Genomic DNA, 18,860 nt, shown 5'->3' on the forward strand with positions numbered 1-18,860 from the left:
CACATACGAATGAGAAAAGAAATCTGCCGGCCTATTGGGTTTCGGTTAACGTGCCGGATTAACTGAAGTGAAACCGGACGCTCCCTCGCCGTAATGGACGGGACATTAAAAGGGAACTGGAGACGCCTCGGCTCCCAACCCGGGGACAACCCAGTCAATTATACGTCTACGTACTTGTTATATGTATCACAGACACTGGAGACGTCACCGGATCGTGATCAGCGACGTTGATCACAGAAAGTAACCGCTGTAAATAATAGTGTGAGTCTGTACCTGTATTTAGCTTCTAGTGACTTCGGGTCAAAACATCAACTTTGTCCTCTCTCTCCCTCCGCCGCAGGTCCTCCGTCGGCGCCCGTCCACCTCATCTCCAACGTGAACGAGACCTCTGTGAACCTGGAGTGGAGCGCGCCCCGCAGCTCGGGCGGGCGCCAGGACCTGACGTACAACGTGGTGTGCAAGCGCTGCGGGCCCGACGGCCGGCGCTGTCAGGCCTGCGGCAACGGCATCCACTTCAGCCCGCAGCAGCTGAGCCTGAAGGGGAACCGGGTGTCCATCAACGAGCTGCAGGCCCACACCAACTACACCTTCGAGGTGTGGGCGGTGAACGGAGTCTCGCCCCAGAGCCCCGGGCCCGAACAGGCCGTGTCGGTGACCGTCACCACCAACCAGGCTGGTAAGACAATCACACACGATGGGAAGGAGCTGCCGTGGAGGGGGGAGAAAGGAAAAAACTGGGAGAAGATTCGAGACAACCTGCCAAATAATGGACATTTTCCACTCTAGTCAGTTTATATTAATATTCATTAAGACACCGATGCTAATATTTCAAGCAAGAAATCAATAATCTGTCAGAGTGCAACAACAGATGAGGTTGAAAGGCTTCCCATTGATAACCGTCGGAGCATTGACTCATTCAAAAAATTAAATAAGCAATTATGTTGATCTGACTGGAAGTTGGCAACACTGACAATGTAATAAACAATCATATTTCTAAGCCCTATTAATTAAGCCGTGGTGGATGCCAGAGAGACGCAGCAAATTACATGTCTTCACACAAGATATATGGATTTGGCTCAACCTCATTCCAGGACAAGAGTTCTTTTTTCTACAACACCGTCTGTAGAGAAAGTTATAAAAGTCCCTTTTATACGCGGCGAGTAGAGTATCTCCTGGCAAAGGAAAAGAAAATGAACTTGCCTTTTTCCTGCTACACGGCCTTCTTCCCCCGGACCTCATCAATTATTTTCATACATCCGGACACATCCTCCGATTTTATCACTTAGTTTGCTAAATTTAGGAGCGGTTTGCTTCCTTATCCGAGTGAGTTCCTGGACTCGTCTGTGTCGATGTGAACGACAGAGTGGATGTGGGAGAAGCTTTGTGGTGTGTGTGTGTGTGTGTGTGTGTGTGCGCCCAGGCTGGTGTTTGATGCAGAGCACACGTTCGTTACACCGAGCGCTTGAAGTACTTTTTTTTGGGGGGGGGGGGGGGGAAGCATGTCAAAACATGTTTATTAAAGCTGTGAATAATTTGGGCGGAGGCTTGGCGACCACTGAGGAGGGTGATGGATTCTCTGCAGTGGGAAATGATTTTCTGCAATATTTCACTGGAGTTTTGCATAATTAGGCGCGAGAAGCCGAGACTGAAGATAGGGGGGGCAACGCGCTATATTTAGCGCTGGAGCTAATGAATTAGATGAGTTGTATTGATCTGTGGAGGCTTCATTACAAATGCTGCTGGATCGTGTGTGTGTGTGTGTGTGTGTGTAATTATTCTGGTAGAATACACCCATGAAAACACGCCTCTCCTCCAGAGATGGAGAAGAGCCCTGGAGCCCGGGGATGCGTTCAAAGCCTCCTGTTGTTTTGTCATTTAGCCATTTTGTAACTGGTTGTTGTGCAAATGGATTTTATGACCCTGGCCCTTTTCTCTTCAACCCTCCCTTCTCCGCTGCGCTCATAGCCGATCATTACCTTGGTCTACTTTATTGCTCGGCTCCTGGGTGGTAAGCTGAGTGCCCCTTTGTGTCGCTTCTTTTTTAGCACTAATTTCCATCCCTGGGAAAAGCGAATATCTTGAATAGGGCTCGGACTGGCAGTTTAAGGACACAGTGGCTTGATTTATCAGCTGGGGTCAGGACGAGAGAGGCGAATGGATGCGCTGGCTGTGGGAGAGCGGCGACGCCTGCCAGACGGACGCGTGTGGGGGCCGTAAATGGAGCGCACCCCTGAGTCCAGGCCGAGGGCTCGTAACAGCACGCCAGTAGACGTTGTATATACAGATGTTCCGTTATGTTGCCGTTAGTGACTCCGCAGTATCTTGTCTTGTATAAACTGAACCCCAACATCGCCCAAATGAACCCAGAGTCAAGCTTGCCCTCACACATGCGCTGAGGCCCGGACGGTGTTCGGGAGGGGCTTTTTTAAGAGAACAGTGAGATGGGATAAACGCACAACATTCCCAACCTTCAACAAGTCGTGGGAAAGGGGCTGGTTTACTCACACTGATGCTCAGTTGTGCAAAAACACTAAAAGTGCATAATCTATACAGATGAGTTTGGCTCGTCGCTGTTGCAGGTTTCACAACAGTTCCCCAGGATTAGTTATATGAAACCTGCAGCTGGAGTATCGGCGAGTCCATTAGGAGTGTGTGTGGGTGTGGGTGTGTGTGTGTGAGTGTGTTTGCACGTGTGCAGAACTTAACTGGATCCTTAGGTGTAAGTGAGAAATCAGTGTTTCTGACTGAGACATTTTCTCCCCCCCAGACGATGTCTTCTACGAGTCTCAGTGTGTGTGTTCTCATTTGTCTTTGTGTCTGTGTGTGTGTGTGTGTGTGTGTGTGTGTGTGTGTGTTAAACAGAATAACTCCAGACTGATTGGATTTCTTACTGCTAATGCTCGGTAGGGGCTTTGGAGGATCTGGTTACAGCCGCCGGTAATCCAGCCAGTCATCTGCGGCTGTCCCTCTCCCTGTATCGCCTCCCCCTCATCCAGTCACCGTGGATTACACATTTATAATGATGGATTTATTAGGATTCATAAGTGCCGCGGAAAAGACGCCCCCGCCGCCGCCTCACCATAAAAAAGTTCAAATTTCAGCTACAGAGGAAGACGCGAGGTGGGCAGGTTGGGAGGGAGGGACGTTTATGGAGCTTGTGCGTGAGAGGTGGACTGGACGGAGGTGATGCGGATGGATGCAAAAAAAATCAAGACACGACTGTCGTTGATTGCCTGTGTGTGTGTGTGTGTGTGTGTGTGTGTGTGTGTGTCTGCATGTGTGAGCGGGCATGCATTAATGTGTGTGTGTCTGTACAAGGAGGTCAGATTCCACGTGAACAATTCCACGGTCGTTAATCAGCCGGGGTGTAACCCCTCTCACCCGGACCGCATGAAGAAAGGGAGGGAGGAGAGGCGGGATGGCCAGGCTTTGAACTGACCCCTGGCTGTAAATGGATGTTTTTCCCCTTTTATGGGATCAAGTGTGTGCGGGTGTGTGTGTGTGTGTGTGTGTGTGTGTGTGTGTGTGTGTGTGTGTGTGAGAGTCGGAGTGAAAGGTGTTTATGTCTCTATACAAAATACTTGGCAGGCTTAGGTGACTAAAAGTGAATTAGTGCATGAGAGAGTGTGTGTGTGTGGGCGCGTCTGTCAGTGTGTGTGCGTGTGTGTGTGTGTGTGTGTGTGAGTGTGTGAGTTTCCATCTCTCTGGCCGACCGGACAGACGTACGTGCCTGTGGAAATGCGTTCGGAGAGATGGAAGCAGGCGAACGGGGGGGGGGGGGGGGCACATCTTGTTCGCAGGAGCCATTTTCTCGACACACTGAATAACGGCTCCCTCTTTGGCTATTTTTCCTTTGGCGGCAGCGAAATTGAGTGACTCCAATCTGGCAACCAGGCTCCAATCTGGCAACCACATGTGCACCGCGGCCCCTGTCTCTCTTAATGTCAGATTGCAATCGACTGCATATTCTGCACAACTGCTCGCGCCGACCACAGCCGCTCCTCGCAGCGCAAATAAATTTGCGACGAACATGTTTCGCAAAGACAAACTGGCTCACTGAACAATCTGTTCCCTGCGAGGGGGGGGGGGAAGAAACGCAGCACAAACTCCACTTTTCTCTTTGGTGGGTGATTTTTTCCAAATCAGACCGAACCAAACTGTGAACTCTCTCCGGCTTTGCTCATTGTAATGTTTGCATGGGCCGTATGATTGCCGTCTGACTGAGATAATGGCACTAGGTGAATTATTTTCTGTGCGAATTTCTATCTGTCTGTTTGCGTAATGAGGTCTTTTGGCTGCAAAGAGCTTTTTTTGGAGCGTACGCTTCGGAAATGTGATGTGAATATTCATTCACCTTTGACACTTGTTATTCCACACGTTCAGGAGGCAGTAAGAAATTACAGTTTTACATTTTTAATTTCATCTTCCGAGTTGCCAGCTCGCCTGCCGTGGACCGCACTAAATCACAGCCTCAGGTTAAACTTTTTTTCCCTTGAGCTTTATGCGCACATGGTTTGACAAGATTTTAAATTTGCATGTGGATCAGTTTTGTCTTTGAGTAAAGAGTAATTTATCCGTAAGACATATTTTGTGTCTGCGCTGCCGTCTCTTTGGGAACTCCAGACGTGACCACTCAGGGAATCACTCATCTTTATCCGCACGTTAGTCGAGGGAAAAATAGAAAACGCAACAAGAGGAGGGGAACGTGATTAAAACGCCATATCTGTCATCTTTGGAGGAAAGATGGATGTGCGGATTACCTTGGGGGGAACGGAGGCCCGTGACCCCCTCGGGGGGTTTCTCTCCGAGCTGGAGCGTCCTCGGTCGGCCCCAGGAGGGCCTTCAAATTGGCTCTCACTGCTGGGTGAGATTGATCGGAGGGATCCAAATGGCCGCCATCTAATTGTTTAACGGAGACGCAACACATTAGGCCAGCAGGATGACACAACCTTGGGTTAATCTATTTACCAAGAGATGTCTGCAATCCCATCCCTCTCTATCTCCATCTCAGCCCACACCAGTCACAAAGCCGCCGCCCCCCCCCCCCCCTCCCGCCGCCGCCACCGCCTCGCCCCCTCTGAAACTCGATCCACGGCTGGTGCTTGAATTCCAGGCCCGTTTGAACTCAATCTGCGGCTAAAAGCAGGGTTTTGTTAGCGTTAGCTCGATGGCTAGGTTCCCTGGAGCCCCTGGTCAAAGTGATGAGCATGTATATAATGCAATAGATAATCCAATCATAATCGGTGGACCGCGCACACCCTCATTAATCATCCCACTGTAATTTTTTAAAAGGCAGATGGTCTGAAACGAGTAAGGTTACAGTATCACCGAGGACCAGAGGTCAAAGATTCTCTCCTCGTGAACTCGCAAGAGCAGATGCCGCGATGAAAAGCTGCCGGGGCAGCGCTGGAATTTATTTTTCCGTGCGTATGAGTGTGGTGCTTTGTTCTGGATCTGTGGCCGGGGGTGAGGTGAGGAGTTGTGCACTTGCGTCTGAGTTTCCTTACTGCTGGAGATGTTTTCCTTAGATTTAAGCTGCTCTCAGACAGGCACTGAAGCCCAGGCATTTTCCTGAACTTCTCCCAACATCCCCTTAGTAAAACTGACGGGCGGATGTCCGAGTGAGTCCACGTGAGTGTTCACATCTCCGGGCAAGTGGGCACGTCGATGACTAAACAAATACTCATCATCATGTCCTGTTCTACCCGACGCCACAGAATGATCTGGACACTTCCCGCGGTTTGTAAACGCGTCTGAGTTGGACAATCTCCCGCTGCGTTCATCAAACGTGAACGCCGATTCAGAAAAATGCCTGGGCGCACTCTCGGTGACATCAGTTCCTCAGTTCATGTCTGGAGGCATCTTATGTGCGTTTTTCCCCTTTGTACCTGGCGTTGTTTGTTTCGTCCTCGTAGTCGTTTGTCGTCGGTCTATAATTCCACCTGCCTCCATTTATCTTCCCGACTGTTCAAAACTCAATCTGTACATGAGTGCTTCTCTGTTTACAACACTATCTCTCCTACGCCCTTTTGGAATTTCGCTTTGTGGCGTCGAGTGTGTATGATCCAATTTCAGTGTTGCCACCCTCCCCTGAAGATAGAGGCTTGATTTGTGCCGCGGTGACACGCGGGAGGGGAGGGGACGAGCGTGGGGCCATTATCTGTGCTTTAACCTTCACATGTTAAAAGCGTCTGAATGCAGATAGCGCGGCTGCTTGAAATATGGCCTCATTATCGGCCCGCAGCAGAAAAGGGGCTCGAGATAAGATCGGCCACTGGAGCTTTAATGAAAACCAATTGATTTGCTCTCTTGAAGACACAAAAAGGCGAAAGGCAGTGAGCTCATTTTCGAGCGCGTTGACGCGGATTGTAGCGATGCAAGGTTTCTCAGGGTGACCCGGGTCTCTGCACTAAATGAAGTTAGACATTTATTTTTGCCAGCTTGTCGGAAAAAAAAAGTGGCTGAGATGCTCGCGGCTGCCAAACGGCTGAATTGGATCCGTTTTATGGACACCAACTATTAGTTTAGAAATATCAGTACGTAAGAACATTAGTGTTGCTGTACATTCTGGCTTTGGCAATTCAGCTGTGTGGCCTTTTCGCTCAGCCTTTTTTGAACGGAAGCCAAGTTCGAAGACAAATGGAAGTGATTGCCTTGTGGTCTGGCCCGCTGTCGGAGTTCCTCGGCAGGAGCGGAGAGTGGGGGATTTAGGAGAGCAGCACAAAACAGACTCTGTGTCTCCAAGGTTGAAGGCAACATGGAGGACAGGGAGACAGCAGCGGGCTAAAACTGTTTGCTCTTTCTTTGATCGTCTCACCAGCTCCATCTCCAGTGACGTCCATCCAGGGCAAGGATATCACCAGACACACCATCTCACTGTCCTGGCAGCCACCGGACAGAGCCAATGGGGTCATCTTGGAGTATGAAGTCAAGTACTATGAGAAGGTGAGAACGTTATTACGCTTTTCGGTTTAAAACGCATCGCTGCTGCTATGTTCACGTCCGCCGTCCACGCTACTCCGGGAGTTTTCAAGAGCCTGAAGTAGGAGAAGTTTGAAAACGCTGTCGGTAACAGTTCCACCTCGTCGTCGGTCCAAGAGAAGAAACCCCTCATCGTACTTTTCATTATATCTGTTTCTCATTCCTAGTTTTTTCTGTAAGTAAGCAACCGACTGCAGGGTAGACAATCTGCTTCCTGTTTACAGGTGTGTTAGTGCAGACGGGAATTAAAACTGATTCAGAGCTAAAACGCTCGACTGGACAGAGACCTTTATTGTTTTTATTGGATGTAACTGTCAACAGTCTCTCCAGTGAAATGCACTTCAGCAGGCGACAAGAGAAAACCCCCGCCTGATTGTTTCCCCTGGCTCACCACTATCTGTCTTCCCTTCAGGACCAGAATGAAAGAAGCTACCGCATCATAAAAACATCCTCCCGCAGCGCCGACATCAAGGGCCTCACCCCGCTCACTTCCTACGTCTTCCACGTGCGCGCTCGCACCGCCGCGGGCTACGGGGAATTCAGCGGCCCGTTTGAGTTCATGACCAACTCCGGTGAGTTCAGCCAAGTCGCCTCCACTCGGCCTCGGCTGGATGACATCAGCGCGGGGGCTCGGTGCCAGCTCCCTCTCGCCTGTTCCTGCAAAAAACCCCTGCAATGATAGAATCTTTTTACGAGTCTGTCTCTTTCATTGTAGAGTCATTAATCAACGTAGCTGTCATCTGTAAAAGATAAATGATACTGTGCTCCGGCACCTGACTGGCAACTTGAGGAGCTTCCATTATTCAAACGCTCAATGAGTCTCAGTGGATGCGCCAGCGAAGTTCAACTTATATGGGTTTTTTGAAGAATGATACCTTTCCTAACATATTTAGTTGGAAGCTGCTGATGGCTGCTTTCTGCTTCTCATTGGTGGCCTCGAATCGGAGCATTTCGGAGCCAAAGAAATAAGCATTCATTGTTTCCACCAGACCTTTTAAAACCCTAAGGTAACTACATAAACGGCGGCTTCGTGGGTGGACTCGCGATTTCAAATGAAACCCCACTGACCTGCTGGAGGGTCAGGCTTGAGGGACTCGTGTGGAGCCTCCAAAAATTGCCAAAACCCACGGAACTTTATTTCAAAATTCTAGTGGAGATCCAAACGTTTCCAAAGGTTTTGTTCAACAGATTGAAGCAGCCACAGAAAACGTGGGACAAGCTGATACTTAACGTATGTTAATACTGTCAGACAGACGGGAATTACAACCCTCAAGATACTTAAGGGGTAATAAATATGGAAAACATCCCGTTTTTCCATTTTTCTATGAATATTGGTTATTCAGGAAACATAAGCTGAACTTCTTGCTCTTTATTAACATCTGTGAGATGTTACTCCACATCATATTGACGGGTCACTGGCAGATCGTGATGCAGAGGGTTTCATAGATGCTCTGTTGACCCAGATGTCCCCTTTGTAATGTAAATGGGGACATTGACGCATGATAATGAACCCGTCGAGCTCAAGTCCTGACGGGCTTCGGCTCACTGTCTCTCAAGGAAGCACAAATTATATTTACTTGGCTCTTTGTCTGACCGTCCTCCATTTCTCTTTTCTCTCCCACCGTCCCTCTCCGTCCTCTCCTCCGCCATCTCTCCTTCCTTTCGCCCACAGTCCCGGCTCCCATTATTGGCGACGGGGCCAACTCCACGGTGCTGCTGGTGTCGGTGGTGGGCAGCGTGGTTCTCCTCATCATCCTCATCAGCGCTTTCGTCATCAGCCGAAGGTGAGCGTCGCTCCTCCCTCTCTGTCCCCGCTCTGCCTTCTGTCCCCCTCCCTGCCGGGTGAGGGACGTCTTGTGTGTTTGCGGCGGGTGAAGTAGCTGTCAGGAGACGGACGTCACTCAAAAGCACAGTCCCACGCCAGCACACACACTCTAGCCAGACAGCGGGTCCAACTCGCTGACGTCGGGCGAGTGATGACTCGCCACACCGGAGCCGTGATTGACAGCCCCGACAGCTGAAGAGATGCAATCAGTGACCCCTCGCTCCCTGTCCTCTGCATCCATCCCCGCTCCTCACTTCACCCCCATCCCTCTGCCTCCGTCTCTCAGCCAGTGGCTGTAATCCCGGCCGCTAGTCATTTTCTCCCGCTGCGCCCGCCCGTCGTGCCGTGAAGAGAATGAGCAAGAGAAAAAAAAAGGGGGGGGGAGATAAGCGGGCGATGAAAAGTCAGAGATAGAATACAGAGAGCGAGACGGAGAGGCATCAGGTGGATTTGCAAGTGACCCAATCTCAGGGTGTTAACCAGCGAGCGGGACAAAGCACCGTCACAGAGATGGGATTACATGCAGATGGGGCTGCCTCACCTCTGGCTGTTAACCACACTCCTTCTGTGTGTGTGTGTGTGTGTGTGTGTGCGTGTGCAAACATCCTAATGTAAAAAAAAAAAAAAGAAGGTATTGTTTTCCTGCGTGTGGGGGATCTGGGGGGAGGGGACAGTGTGTATGTGCCTTTTTACGAGCATCCGTTGATCCCTTTATGTGAGTGAGTGTGTCTCTTTGTGTGGAAACCAAATCACTGTTTGCATGTGTGTACTGGTGCTGAGGGTGATGGGGAGGGAAGGGGGCTGCTGCTTGTGTGTGTGTGTGTGTGTGTGTGTGTGTGTGTCCTCCCGTTTCCACGTGATTGCCTCTCTCCACCAGCCAGGCAGGTGGTTGTCTCTGCCTCCTTTATATGCATGTGACGGCCACTGGCATTGTGCGGCTGCAGCCATCCTGTGATTGTGGGGAGGGCCTGCAATCACGTAGCCGTTTACCATCATTACACAGCCGCGGAGCGGGACAATGTCTCGCACATCTGGCCATTTCCGCCGCTGACCCGACACATCAATACAAGCACAGGTGTCAGGCTGCCTGAGGGACTCGGAGGGATTTAAGTGCATCTTCTCCAGGATTTATTTATAGCTTTCATCCCCGGCGGCTCCTCGCATTTTGCTCGGTGCCCTTCAACACGGCTCATAGATGTTTTTATTCGACATACAATAAAGTAGAAAGGCATTAGTAGAAAATATAATTCATATATGATATATTTACTCAAGTGAAAGTACAAGAATTTTTGTAGTAAGTAATGATAATTACTTGCGTATCAACAGTAAAAGTAGGCCACTCATTATTCTGAATTTGCCTTTTTCATTTGGTTATACAGCTGAGGCTCACACAGCTGGACAGAAAACCGCATGTATCTATATTTTCTTTTGAAAATGCATCAGTTGCTATATTAACGCCGGTCGTCCAAAATACTCAGGACCCTCAGAAGTTTAGAAAAGCTGCTCGCCCTGTTTTAGTTTTGAAAACTCTGGGGCTGCGTTGTATCGTGGGCGGGCAGAAAAACGTCGTTTTATCACGAGACTAAACAAAGCAAGATGTGATTTTTTTTAAATCGTGGGCTCTAGAATAGATGCTACATTTGTTTCATGTCTTCATGCGAATCTCCGACGTCCGCCAGAGCCGCGTCAATCGTGTACAACTTACCGAGAGCAAAATATCAAGAAAAAGAAGTCGCACGAAAACTTCGGAAAGATCTCATTACAGTTGTGATTCAAAACTACTTTCCGTCTCTTCAACGAGCTCTCGTGGGCTGGTGATTATATCAAACAAGAATATCAACGCTTCAGCAGCAATCAGTGATTGTGTTGGCTCTTCGCCGAATTTAATTGATGTCTAAGTCGGTTTAGGAGTTTTAATCAGGGATTTTTCAAATGACACTTGTGCTCCTTCATTATTATTATTATTAGATTTTTCTGGGGGGGGGGGGGGGGGTGTTGTTACATAGAGATGCAGATGTTGTTGCCTTTTCTTCTGCATTGTTCCCCCCTGACCGTCCTGATGTGTTTCCCCCCAGAAGGAGTAAGTACAGCAAGGCCAAGCAGGACTCGGACGAGGAAAAGCACTTGCATCAAGGTAACCCCCCCCCCCACCAGTTAACACACTACACGCTGCACCTGACACACATTAGCTGTTGTCAGGTGCGCTCACGTGCACGAGCGCCAAAACCGCAAATGAAGGCCGTAAAACCGGAGGGGAAAACAAACTATTTTTAAAGGGAGTACACTCGTACCCTGACTCGCTCCAAACAGCTCATTATCAAGTCATCAGCGCTGTTATTTGCATCCCACAAACATTTCAAGTTAATGAGCCCCGTCTTTATTGAAGCCAGCACCACAGAGACATGAAGCGGGTGTGAAGCGTGGTATGGAGGGATGGGAGGAGGAGGAGGAGGAGGAGGAGGCGAGGAAGGCAGTGTAGCCTGTAGCACGTTGGAAATAAAGAACAGATGGGGTTTAGTTGCCAGAATGAATTAACCTTCATTTTTCACCCCTTCTCTCTCTCTCTCTCTCTCTCTCTCTCTCTCTCTCCCTCTCTTTTTTTTTTCCTTCCGTCCTTTCGTTCCTGCAAACCTTCTTTCCTCAGGAGTGAGGATATACGTCGACCCCTTCACCTACGAGGACCCGAACCAAGCCGTCCGCGAGTTCGCCAAAGAGATTGACGCCTCCTGCATCAAGATCGAGAAAGTCATCGGCATCGGTGAGGAGCCACGGTTCGCTTTCAGTCGGGCGACTTAAGTTCATTCAACCACTTCTCATCGATTTTGCATTTTTATGAATGCAGTGTTTTTGGGGAGAGTTTGCAGTGAGGAACAGTGTAACATACTTTCGATGAGAGTAGCTGAGGAAATAATGGCAATTTTTTTGTTTCGTTTCATGCAAATATTCTGTTTGTGTGTTTGCTCTCATGTGTCTCCTTGACAACGACAACCCCAAAAAACAACAACAGCGTTTTCCCCAGACAGCGACATTTGGTCTGTAGACAGGTCAATGAGTAAAAGAAAAGAATCAGGGGGTGGGGTGGGGGTCTAAATATGTTGTCTGTGCCTTTCCTGTGGCCTGAGAAAAGTCGTTCCAATGACAAAATAATAAAGAGAAAGAATCAATATCCATTTCCCCTCTCTCTCTGCATCAGTAGGTGAGGACAGGAGGGGGAGAGAGGGATTAGAGACCCTGATCAATGTTTAGAGTGGACCCCTTCTTACACACACACACAGACACACACACACACACACACACCGACCGACTCCCTTCCCGGCGTGATTCATAGCCCCGCGCTCTGTCGTGACAAGCGTGCGTGTGTTTTCAGGGGAGTTCGGCGAGGTCTGCAGCGGCCGCCTCAAGATGCCGGGCAAGAGGGAGATCTGTGTTGCCATCAAGACCCTGAAGGCCGGCTACACCGACAAGCAGAGGAGGGACTTCCTGTCCGAGGCCAGCATCATGGGCCAGTTCGACCACCCGAACATCATTCACCTCGAGGGCGTGGTCACCAAATGTAAGTCGAGCGTGTGGCCTGGTTACTTCTTTTTTGTGGCGAAAGGGTGAACAGGGGGAGGATTGAGAAAAAAGGGAGGGGACATGGTCTGCGTCCCCCATCTTGGGGACTCAGACAGACACACACACACACACACACTGATTGTTAGAATAACACAGAGAGGACATTTAATCCTGCCGTCCCCCTTCTCCCTTAAAAAACGATTGTGACAATAAATCATTACAAACTACCTCTGCGGTTCTGGGTGACTTTGGAGGAGGGGGACAAACCGAATCTTGTGTGTGTGTGTGTGTGTGTGTGTGTGTGTGTGTTTGTGTTTGTGTTTTACTGCTCGAGTAGCTACTGTTTCTAAATATAAACGAGTTCCAGGACACATGTATTCACACATGTACGTGCTCGTATTTGTGCACTTGTTTACATATCTGTCTGTCCCGTCCACCGTATCCCCAGGCGGGCTTTGTCCAGATGGAAGGGGGTCCGGGCATTGGTGTGTGTGTGTGTGTGTGGGTGTGTGTGAGGGGGGGGTTAAGAGTTAGCTGGGCAGTTGGGAGGGGGTCTAATGGGTCCAGGACCAGGCCCTGTAGCACAGCACCGGGCTCATTAATCATGGTGTCAGCCGTAAATGTGTTTGGGGTTAGGGAGTGATACCCTATCCCTCCTCTATCTGCTGCTGCACGGCCACAAAACACCAGCCAGGGTCTCCCTCCCTCCACCCCTCTGCCCTGGGCGCTCTCTTCCTCCCCGTCTCTCCGTTCCTCCCTGTACCTTTTACACCTTCCCCACCCGTTGCCGTTTGTTAGGCTAGAGGCGTGCGCGTGTGCGAATGTCGTGTCAGCACATGTTGGCGCCCGCGTGTCTGTGTGCGCATGCATGTGTGCGATGCCGATGGCCGGCCTCGGCTAAGGTCAGATGGATGAAGTGTCTTCATGTGTCGTGACACAACAGCCTGGCTCTATCTGTGCTAGATACCACCGTCTCTCTCGCTCTTCTCTTGGAGACGCCGTGCACACACACACACACACACACACACACACACACACACACACGCACACATACTGTACACACTAAGCCCAGCCGGAGCTGAAAGTGAACAGCGGCGGCGGCAGAATTGCTTATCACCCATCACACCTCTCACTGTGGGGAACGACCTCTCGGACCTCGCAGAGACGGCGTGAGAAAGACGGAGGAAAAGGCCGACAGATGGACCGGAGGAAGGAAAGGAAATTGGACACCGCAGCCAGGGAAGGTGCAAATAGAGACGCGGCGAGAAAGAGACAGGGAGGCGGTTAGGAGCTGATGGATCGGAGGGAAGACAGAGAACAACAGCGGGGAAGGACGGAGAGAGAAAGCGGAGAGGCTGGTAGGAACTGCTGAACCGGAGGGCAGGAAAAAGGAAACAGGCAGAGCGAGACAGCGGGAGAGAGAGAGAGAGGCGAAGGAGAAGCAGACGAGCTGCGCGGCGATGACAGGAGCTGACATGGAAAGGATGGCGAGCCAAAGCAAGAAGGGCATCCGATAACTCCCACTCCACCTCCTTCCACTCTCACTCTGCAGAGCTCTGACACAAGGTTTGGGCAAATTAGTCCTTCACACTTGAGTGTGTCAGTGGAATCTATTAAAAGTCCATTATTTGAATTGCACTCCCCTCTCCATTACAATCAAGTTAAAAGGAATTCTCAATCTGGCCTCAGTTTGCTGGCATGTCCAACAGAGCCAATTAAGCCTTATTAATTATGGAGGAACTCCAAATAGGCAGTAAAATACATAAATGTGCAAAAATCTCTCACGGAGGACTTGCTGGCTGCCGTCCACCATCTTGAGGCCTGCATATATTTAATGTTCCTATCATGCGAGTGTGTAATTAAAATCCAACCTCCATTGGAGCTCAAAATCCGGCGTAATGTTTAACATCTGATTTACATAAAGTTAGAGCGTGATCATTTTGAAAAGATCGGCTCTTAAAAGACAGATCTTTGTTCGCCGCGGAGCTCGAGCACCAAAGCGAGCGTTTGCCCAATGTTCCCTCAATGTTGTGCCCCTGTTGCGTCTTTCCCCTTCCCCTGTTTTGTTGGCAGGTGACAATCGTCCCACTGGCGGAGCCGTTGCCCAGAGTTCATTGCCAAAGGCGGCGTGGCGTATTCAGTAAACAAGGAATTAGCATGCAAATGGCATGGGAGGAAGAGGGCAGGGCTGGGAAGGCGAGAGTTTAAGGTCGCAGGTCAGACGCTCCTCAGACTTGATTGGGGAGCTGTCAATCACCGGCAGCCCCGGGGCAGAGACGGGCAACAAAGGGAACAAAGATGGCTGACAAAGAGGGCCCCCGCTCTCCCCCGACTTTAACTCCACTTCCTCCTTTTTTGGGGCATCGGCGGAGCGCCCCGTAATTAATGGGGTGCCAATCATGCGGTGGGCGAGGCGGTGACTGACGGCCTCCTGGCATGGCGAGCTGCCCGCTGCGGAGCGGAGGAACTTCACCTTTCGAGACCTCAGCCGCCAAAGTGCCCCGGCTGGCTCTTGGCCGCTTCGGGCATCCTGCTGGAGCCCATGAGAGATTTTAACAAAAACTTTCCCTCAGGGCTTTCGGTTTAAGTCAGAGCCTTCTCATCAGCACAATAAGCCTTTAAGTCGACCTCAACTGTGCCACTTGAAATGGAAGCGCACAGAACAGCGCCGGCCGAGGAGGAATCTGTGGCAGCACTCTTCAGCATGTGCTGTTGCCATGGCTGGTTAGGCACCAGCTTGCTGCCGTTTTGGGACAAAAACAAGTCACCCGCCTTTTCTTTTCCCTTTCCCTTTTCCCTCTCTCCTCACGCCTGCTATCCCCCCTCATCCTCGTCCTGAGAGACAAAGACAGACAGACACCCACCAGGGAATGTCCACCCTCCCCGCCGCCTGCCCCGGCTCAGATAAAGACACAGACGCTGCCCCAAGAGAGACGGAGGGAGGGGGAAAACAGAGGGACGGGGTGAAGAAGGCCAGCGAGGAAGGAGGGGCGGGGACGGGGGAGAAAAGAGAGTGAGAGAGCAGGAGCGAGGGAGGGCGGAAAGAAAGAAAGAAAGCAATAAAGAGGAACTAGCAGGAGAGTGACAGATGCTTCCAAAGTTGGCAGAGGAGAAAGAGGGCAAAGGGACAGTGACTGACGTAAACAGAGTCAGAGCCATTCTGACTGTGATGGGACTGGATAATACGTTTAATATCAGTTTGTCTGTGTGTGTGTGTGTGTGTGTGTGTGTACTGGTAATTTGTGTTTTGGTGGCGATGCCTCTGCCTGCGTGGGGAAAGAAGGGGGACGCGACGGTCAACCGAAACTCTGAGCTAATTAAATCACTACGGGACAGAGATGGATGGCCCAACACACACTCACACACACATGCACACTCACGTGCACACGTTCCCTCGAGAGCCTCCCTGCTGTGTCGGGCTGTGATGTGCATCGTTTACCTCAATAATCATCTGCCTTTCATTCTCTCTCTCTCTCTCTCTCTCTCTCTAGGTAAGCCAGTGATGATAATCACGGAGTACATGGAGAACGGATCGCTGGATGCATTCCTGAGGGTCAGTCATGCGTTTCCGTCTGTACTCGTGTGTGTGTGTGTGTGCACACGTGTGTGAGAGTGTGTGTGTTTGATACGACTGATCCGCTCTCATCTCCGCGTCATGTCATCCGCCAAAATTACAAGCGCTCATTCAAAAAAAACATTCGCCCTAATCTCGATCGACTTACTTGACGAGGAGGTCGGCGGAGGAATAAACGGCGCCGCACGCTTTTGATGATGCTCAGATACTTTAATCGGGCGATACTAAAAAAACGTAGGACCATGGAAAAATAGAGCCAGACAAATATTGATTCAGGCCGATGCTGATACTAGAGAGTTAGAACATTTCTAACACTAATATATCAGCTGATATGAATATATATGTCTTAGTTATCTTTGAGCACAATAATAAACCGTATGTTAATAGTTTTTGAAGGTATATGAAGTTATCTTGTGCTATATAACACAATAAGTATATGTAACATAATAATCCAGGTTTATAATATTTGCCTACAACTGTATTATGATCTGTATTGTGAGTGTTTGTACTGATTGTAAAAAACTACATGGTTAAAAAAATATTGAATATTTAATCCTCATGATTTCCATAAACCAAAAGAACGCTTTATAACATTATTTTACAATTTATTAATTTATTATGTGTTTATATTCAAAAATATGTCAAATCAGGGATTTTAAAGTTGTGTTATGACATTTCCAGGTCGTTTAAACCAAACAATAATTTACTCTTTACTCTTTTAAACCTGATCATTAACGATAGAAATGTGTCTTCTTCTCTGCAGAAGAATGACGGACGCTTCACCGTCATCCAGCTGGTCGGGATCCTGCGCGGCATCGCGTCGGGCATGAAGTACCTGTCGGACATGAGCTACGTTCACCGGGACCTGGCGGCTCGCAACATCCTGGTCAACAGCAACCTGGTGTGCAAGGTGTCCGACTTCGGCATGTCCCGAGTGCTGGAGGACGACCCCGAGGCTGCGTACACCACCAGGGTGAGTGTGTGTGTATAGGGAAGCATGTGTCAGTGGTGTGTGTGTGTGTGTGTGTGTGTGTGTGTGTGCGTGTGTCACCTTACTTGTCAGCCTCTTCGTCAGACTTCGTTAATCAGCCCATCTTCTAATCACAGGGAGGGAAGATCCCCATCCGCTGGACGGCCCCGGAGGCTATCGCTTACAGGAAGTTCACCTCGGCCAGTGACGTGTGGAGCTACGGCATCGTCATGTGGGAGGTGATGTCATACGGCGAGCGGCCATACTGGGATATGAGTAACCAAGACGTAAGTCATGCCGGAAGAAATGTAATCATGCGCAGACAATCACAAACGAGACACAGCTTGAATCGGTGTGCGATATTAGAGCTCAGACAATAATTCCCAGTTACTGTCAAACATTTTTAAGAGATACTTCATCATTTTTAACTTGGTTGTATAATCAAATTACCTGCAGCGGTGATAAAATACCAGCAGTATATTCTGTTTTCTCATTACGCCGCACTGAAAGCACGTTTTTCTAATTTCACTAACGATGATAAAGAATTTAATTTATGCACAACCAACTGTCTTGTGTTGGTGGCCAAAGTAAGGTGATAAAAAAAACAAGTTAAGGGTATTTAAAAAAAAAAAGGGTTAGCTGTAATCAAACTGCCTCCAATTTCTTTCTTTTTTTTTATTACAGTTTGACTCAGAAGCTCAGAAACAAAGTGACTTACCGCAGCACTGATTTACTGTTTAGGTGATCAAGGCCATTGACGAGGGCTATCGGCTGCCGCCGCCCATGGACTGCCCCGTGGCGCTGCACCAGCTCATGCTGGACTGCTGGCAGAGGGAGCGGGCCGACCGGCCAAAGTTTGGACAGATCGTCAACATGCTGGACAAGCTGATCCGTAATCCCAACACTCTGAAGAGGACCGGGGGAGAGGCGGCCGCCAGGTGAGAGGGCGGACGATTCGTAATTTTCGTGCTTATCCATCCGTGGACACATGAGCACAAACAGACACGGGAGGGATCGAGTGGTTCTCGGCCTTCGGGGGTTGAGCCACTGTCAAAGGGTGATAAACAGAAGGGATCTCAAAATAATCTTAGGGAGATAAACTAGAACCCCCCCCCCCCCCCCCCCACACACACACACACACACACACACACACACAAATCTTTTTTCACTCCTCTAAGAGCTTTAATCTTTCTCATTTTTCTAGTGACTGACTAGACAAGATGTTTGTTTTTTTAGCTCCTCAGCCTAAAAGAAAAAAGATAACTTGCTTAGGAGATGAAAAAAGTTTTGAAATTTCATACATTATTCATAAAATTATTAAATGTGACAATTTTCATTTGGTCAGTCATTTTAAAGATTTGTTACAATGTTTAAAATCGATGACATCATTGTATTTGACCTTTGTGTCTCGGTTGCGTCTGTACAACAAACAGAAACAATATAACAGGAAAGCAGCAAATATGGCTTCCGTCACCAGCTGTCTCGAAAATGATATAAAAGTCGTCGAATTTCGTTTCACACTGACAACCAGCAAATATGTTGTGTTGAAAAAGCTACTGTGCATAAACACACATTGACTCATGGACTAAACACACAAGCTCACGCTAGGTATACTGTAAAATACACCACATTTACTCACACACACACACACACACACATACACACACACGCTTGCCTATTCTCTCGCTCGTATTTACATTCACCATTAAACATTATCTAGCAGCAACGTGTGGCTCTCTGCAGCACAAACACCCTCCTAGAATGGTTCTCTCTGCCTAACTGACTTTAATGGCGTCGTGCACTCAGGAATGTAGCTGCCTCTAACAGCGGGGGAGAGTTAAGACGTAACGCAGAGCAAAAAACACACCACAAAAAACAACAAACATGACCCAACAGCTCCACCGCCATTACTCTCCAGTGGCTAAACGTGTTAAGAATGACCTACATGTGTTTAC

The 18,860-nt window shown here is 49.2% G+C and overlaps 1 protein-coding gene across 3 annotated transcripts in view; it reads left to right on the forward strand.

Annotated features, from left to right (window-relative positions):
- Nucleotides 1-18,860, forward strand: part of epha4l (eph receptor A4, like) — a 54,260-nt gene that overhangs the window by 28,617 nt on the left and 6,783 nt on the right. For 2 of the 3 annotated variants that reach the window (XM_035623003.2, XM_035623002.2), the window contains exons 5-15: nt 341-676; nt 6,821-6,945; nt 7,394-7,553; nt 8,654-8,765; nt 10,882-10,940; nt 11,451-11,564; nt 12,174-12,359; nt 15,853-15,914; nt 16,699-16,908; nt 17,043-17,192; nt 17,647-17,843. In XM_035623003.2, coding sequence (XP_035478896.1) covers nt 341-676; nt 6,821-6,945; nt 7,394-7,553; nt 8,654-8,765; nt 10,882-10,940; nt 11,451-11,564; nt 12,174-12,359; nt 15,853-15,914; nt 16,699-16,908; nt 17,043-17,192; nt 17,647-17,843 — 1,711 coding nt within the window. The remainder of the gene's footprint in view (nt 1-340; nt 677-6,820; nt 6,946-7,393; nt 7,554-8,653; nt 8,766-10,881; nt 10,941-11,450; nt 11,565-12,173; nt 12,360-15,852; nt 15,915-16,698; nt 16,909-17,042; nt 17,193-17,646; nt 17,844-18,860) is intronic. The other variant, XM_035623004.2, reaches the window with a different exon arrangement.

This window comes from Scophthalmus maximus, chromosome 11 (assembly GCF_022379125.1).
Source record: "Scophthalmus maximus strain ysfricsl-2021 chromosome 11, ASM2237912v1, whole genome shotgun sequence".
Classification (NCBI taxonomy): domain Eukaryota; kingdom Metazoa; phylum Chordata; class Actinopteri; order Pleuronectiformes; family Scophthalmidae; genus Scophthalmus; species Scophthalmus maximus.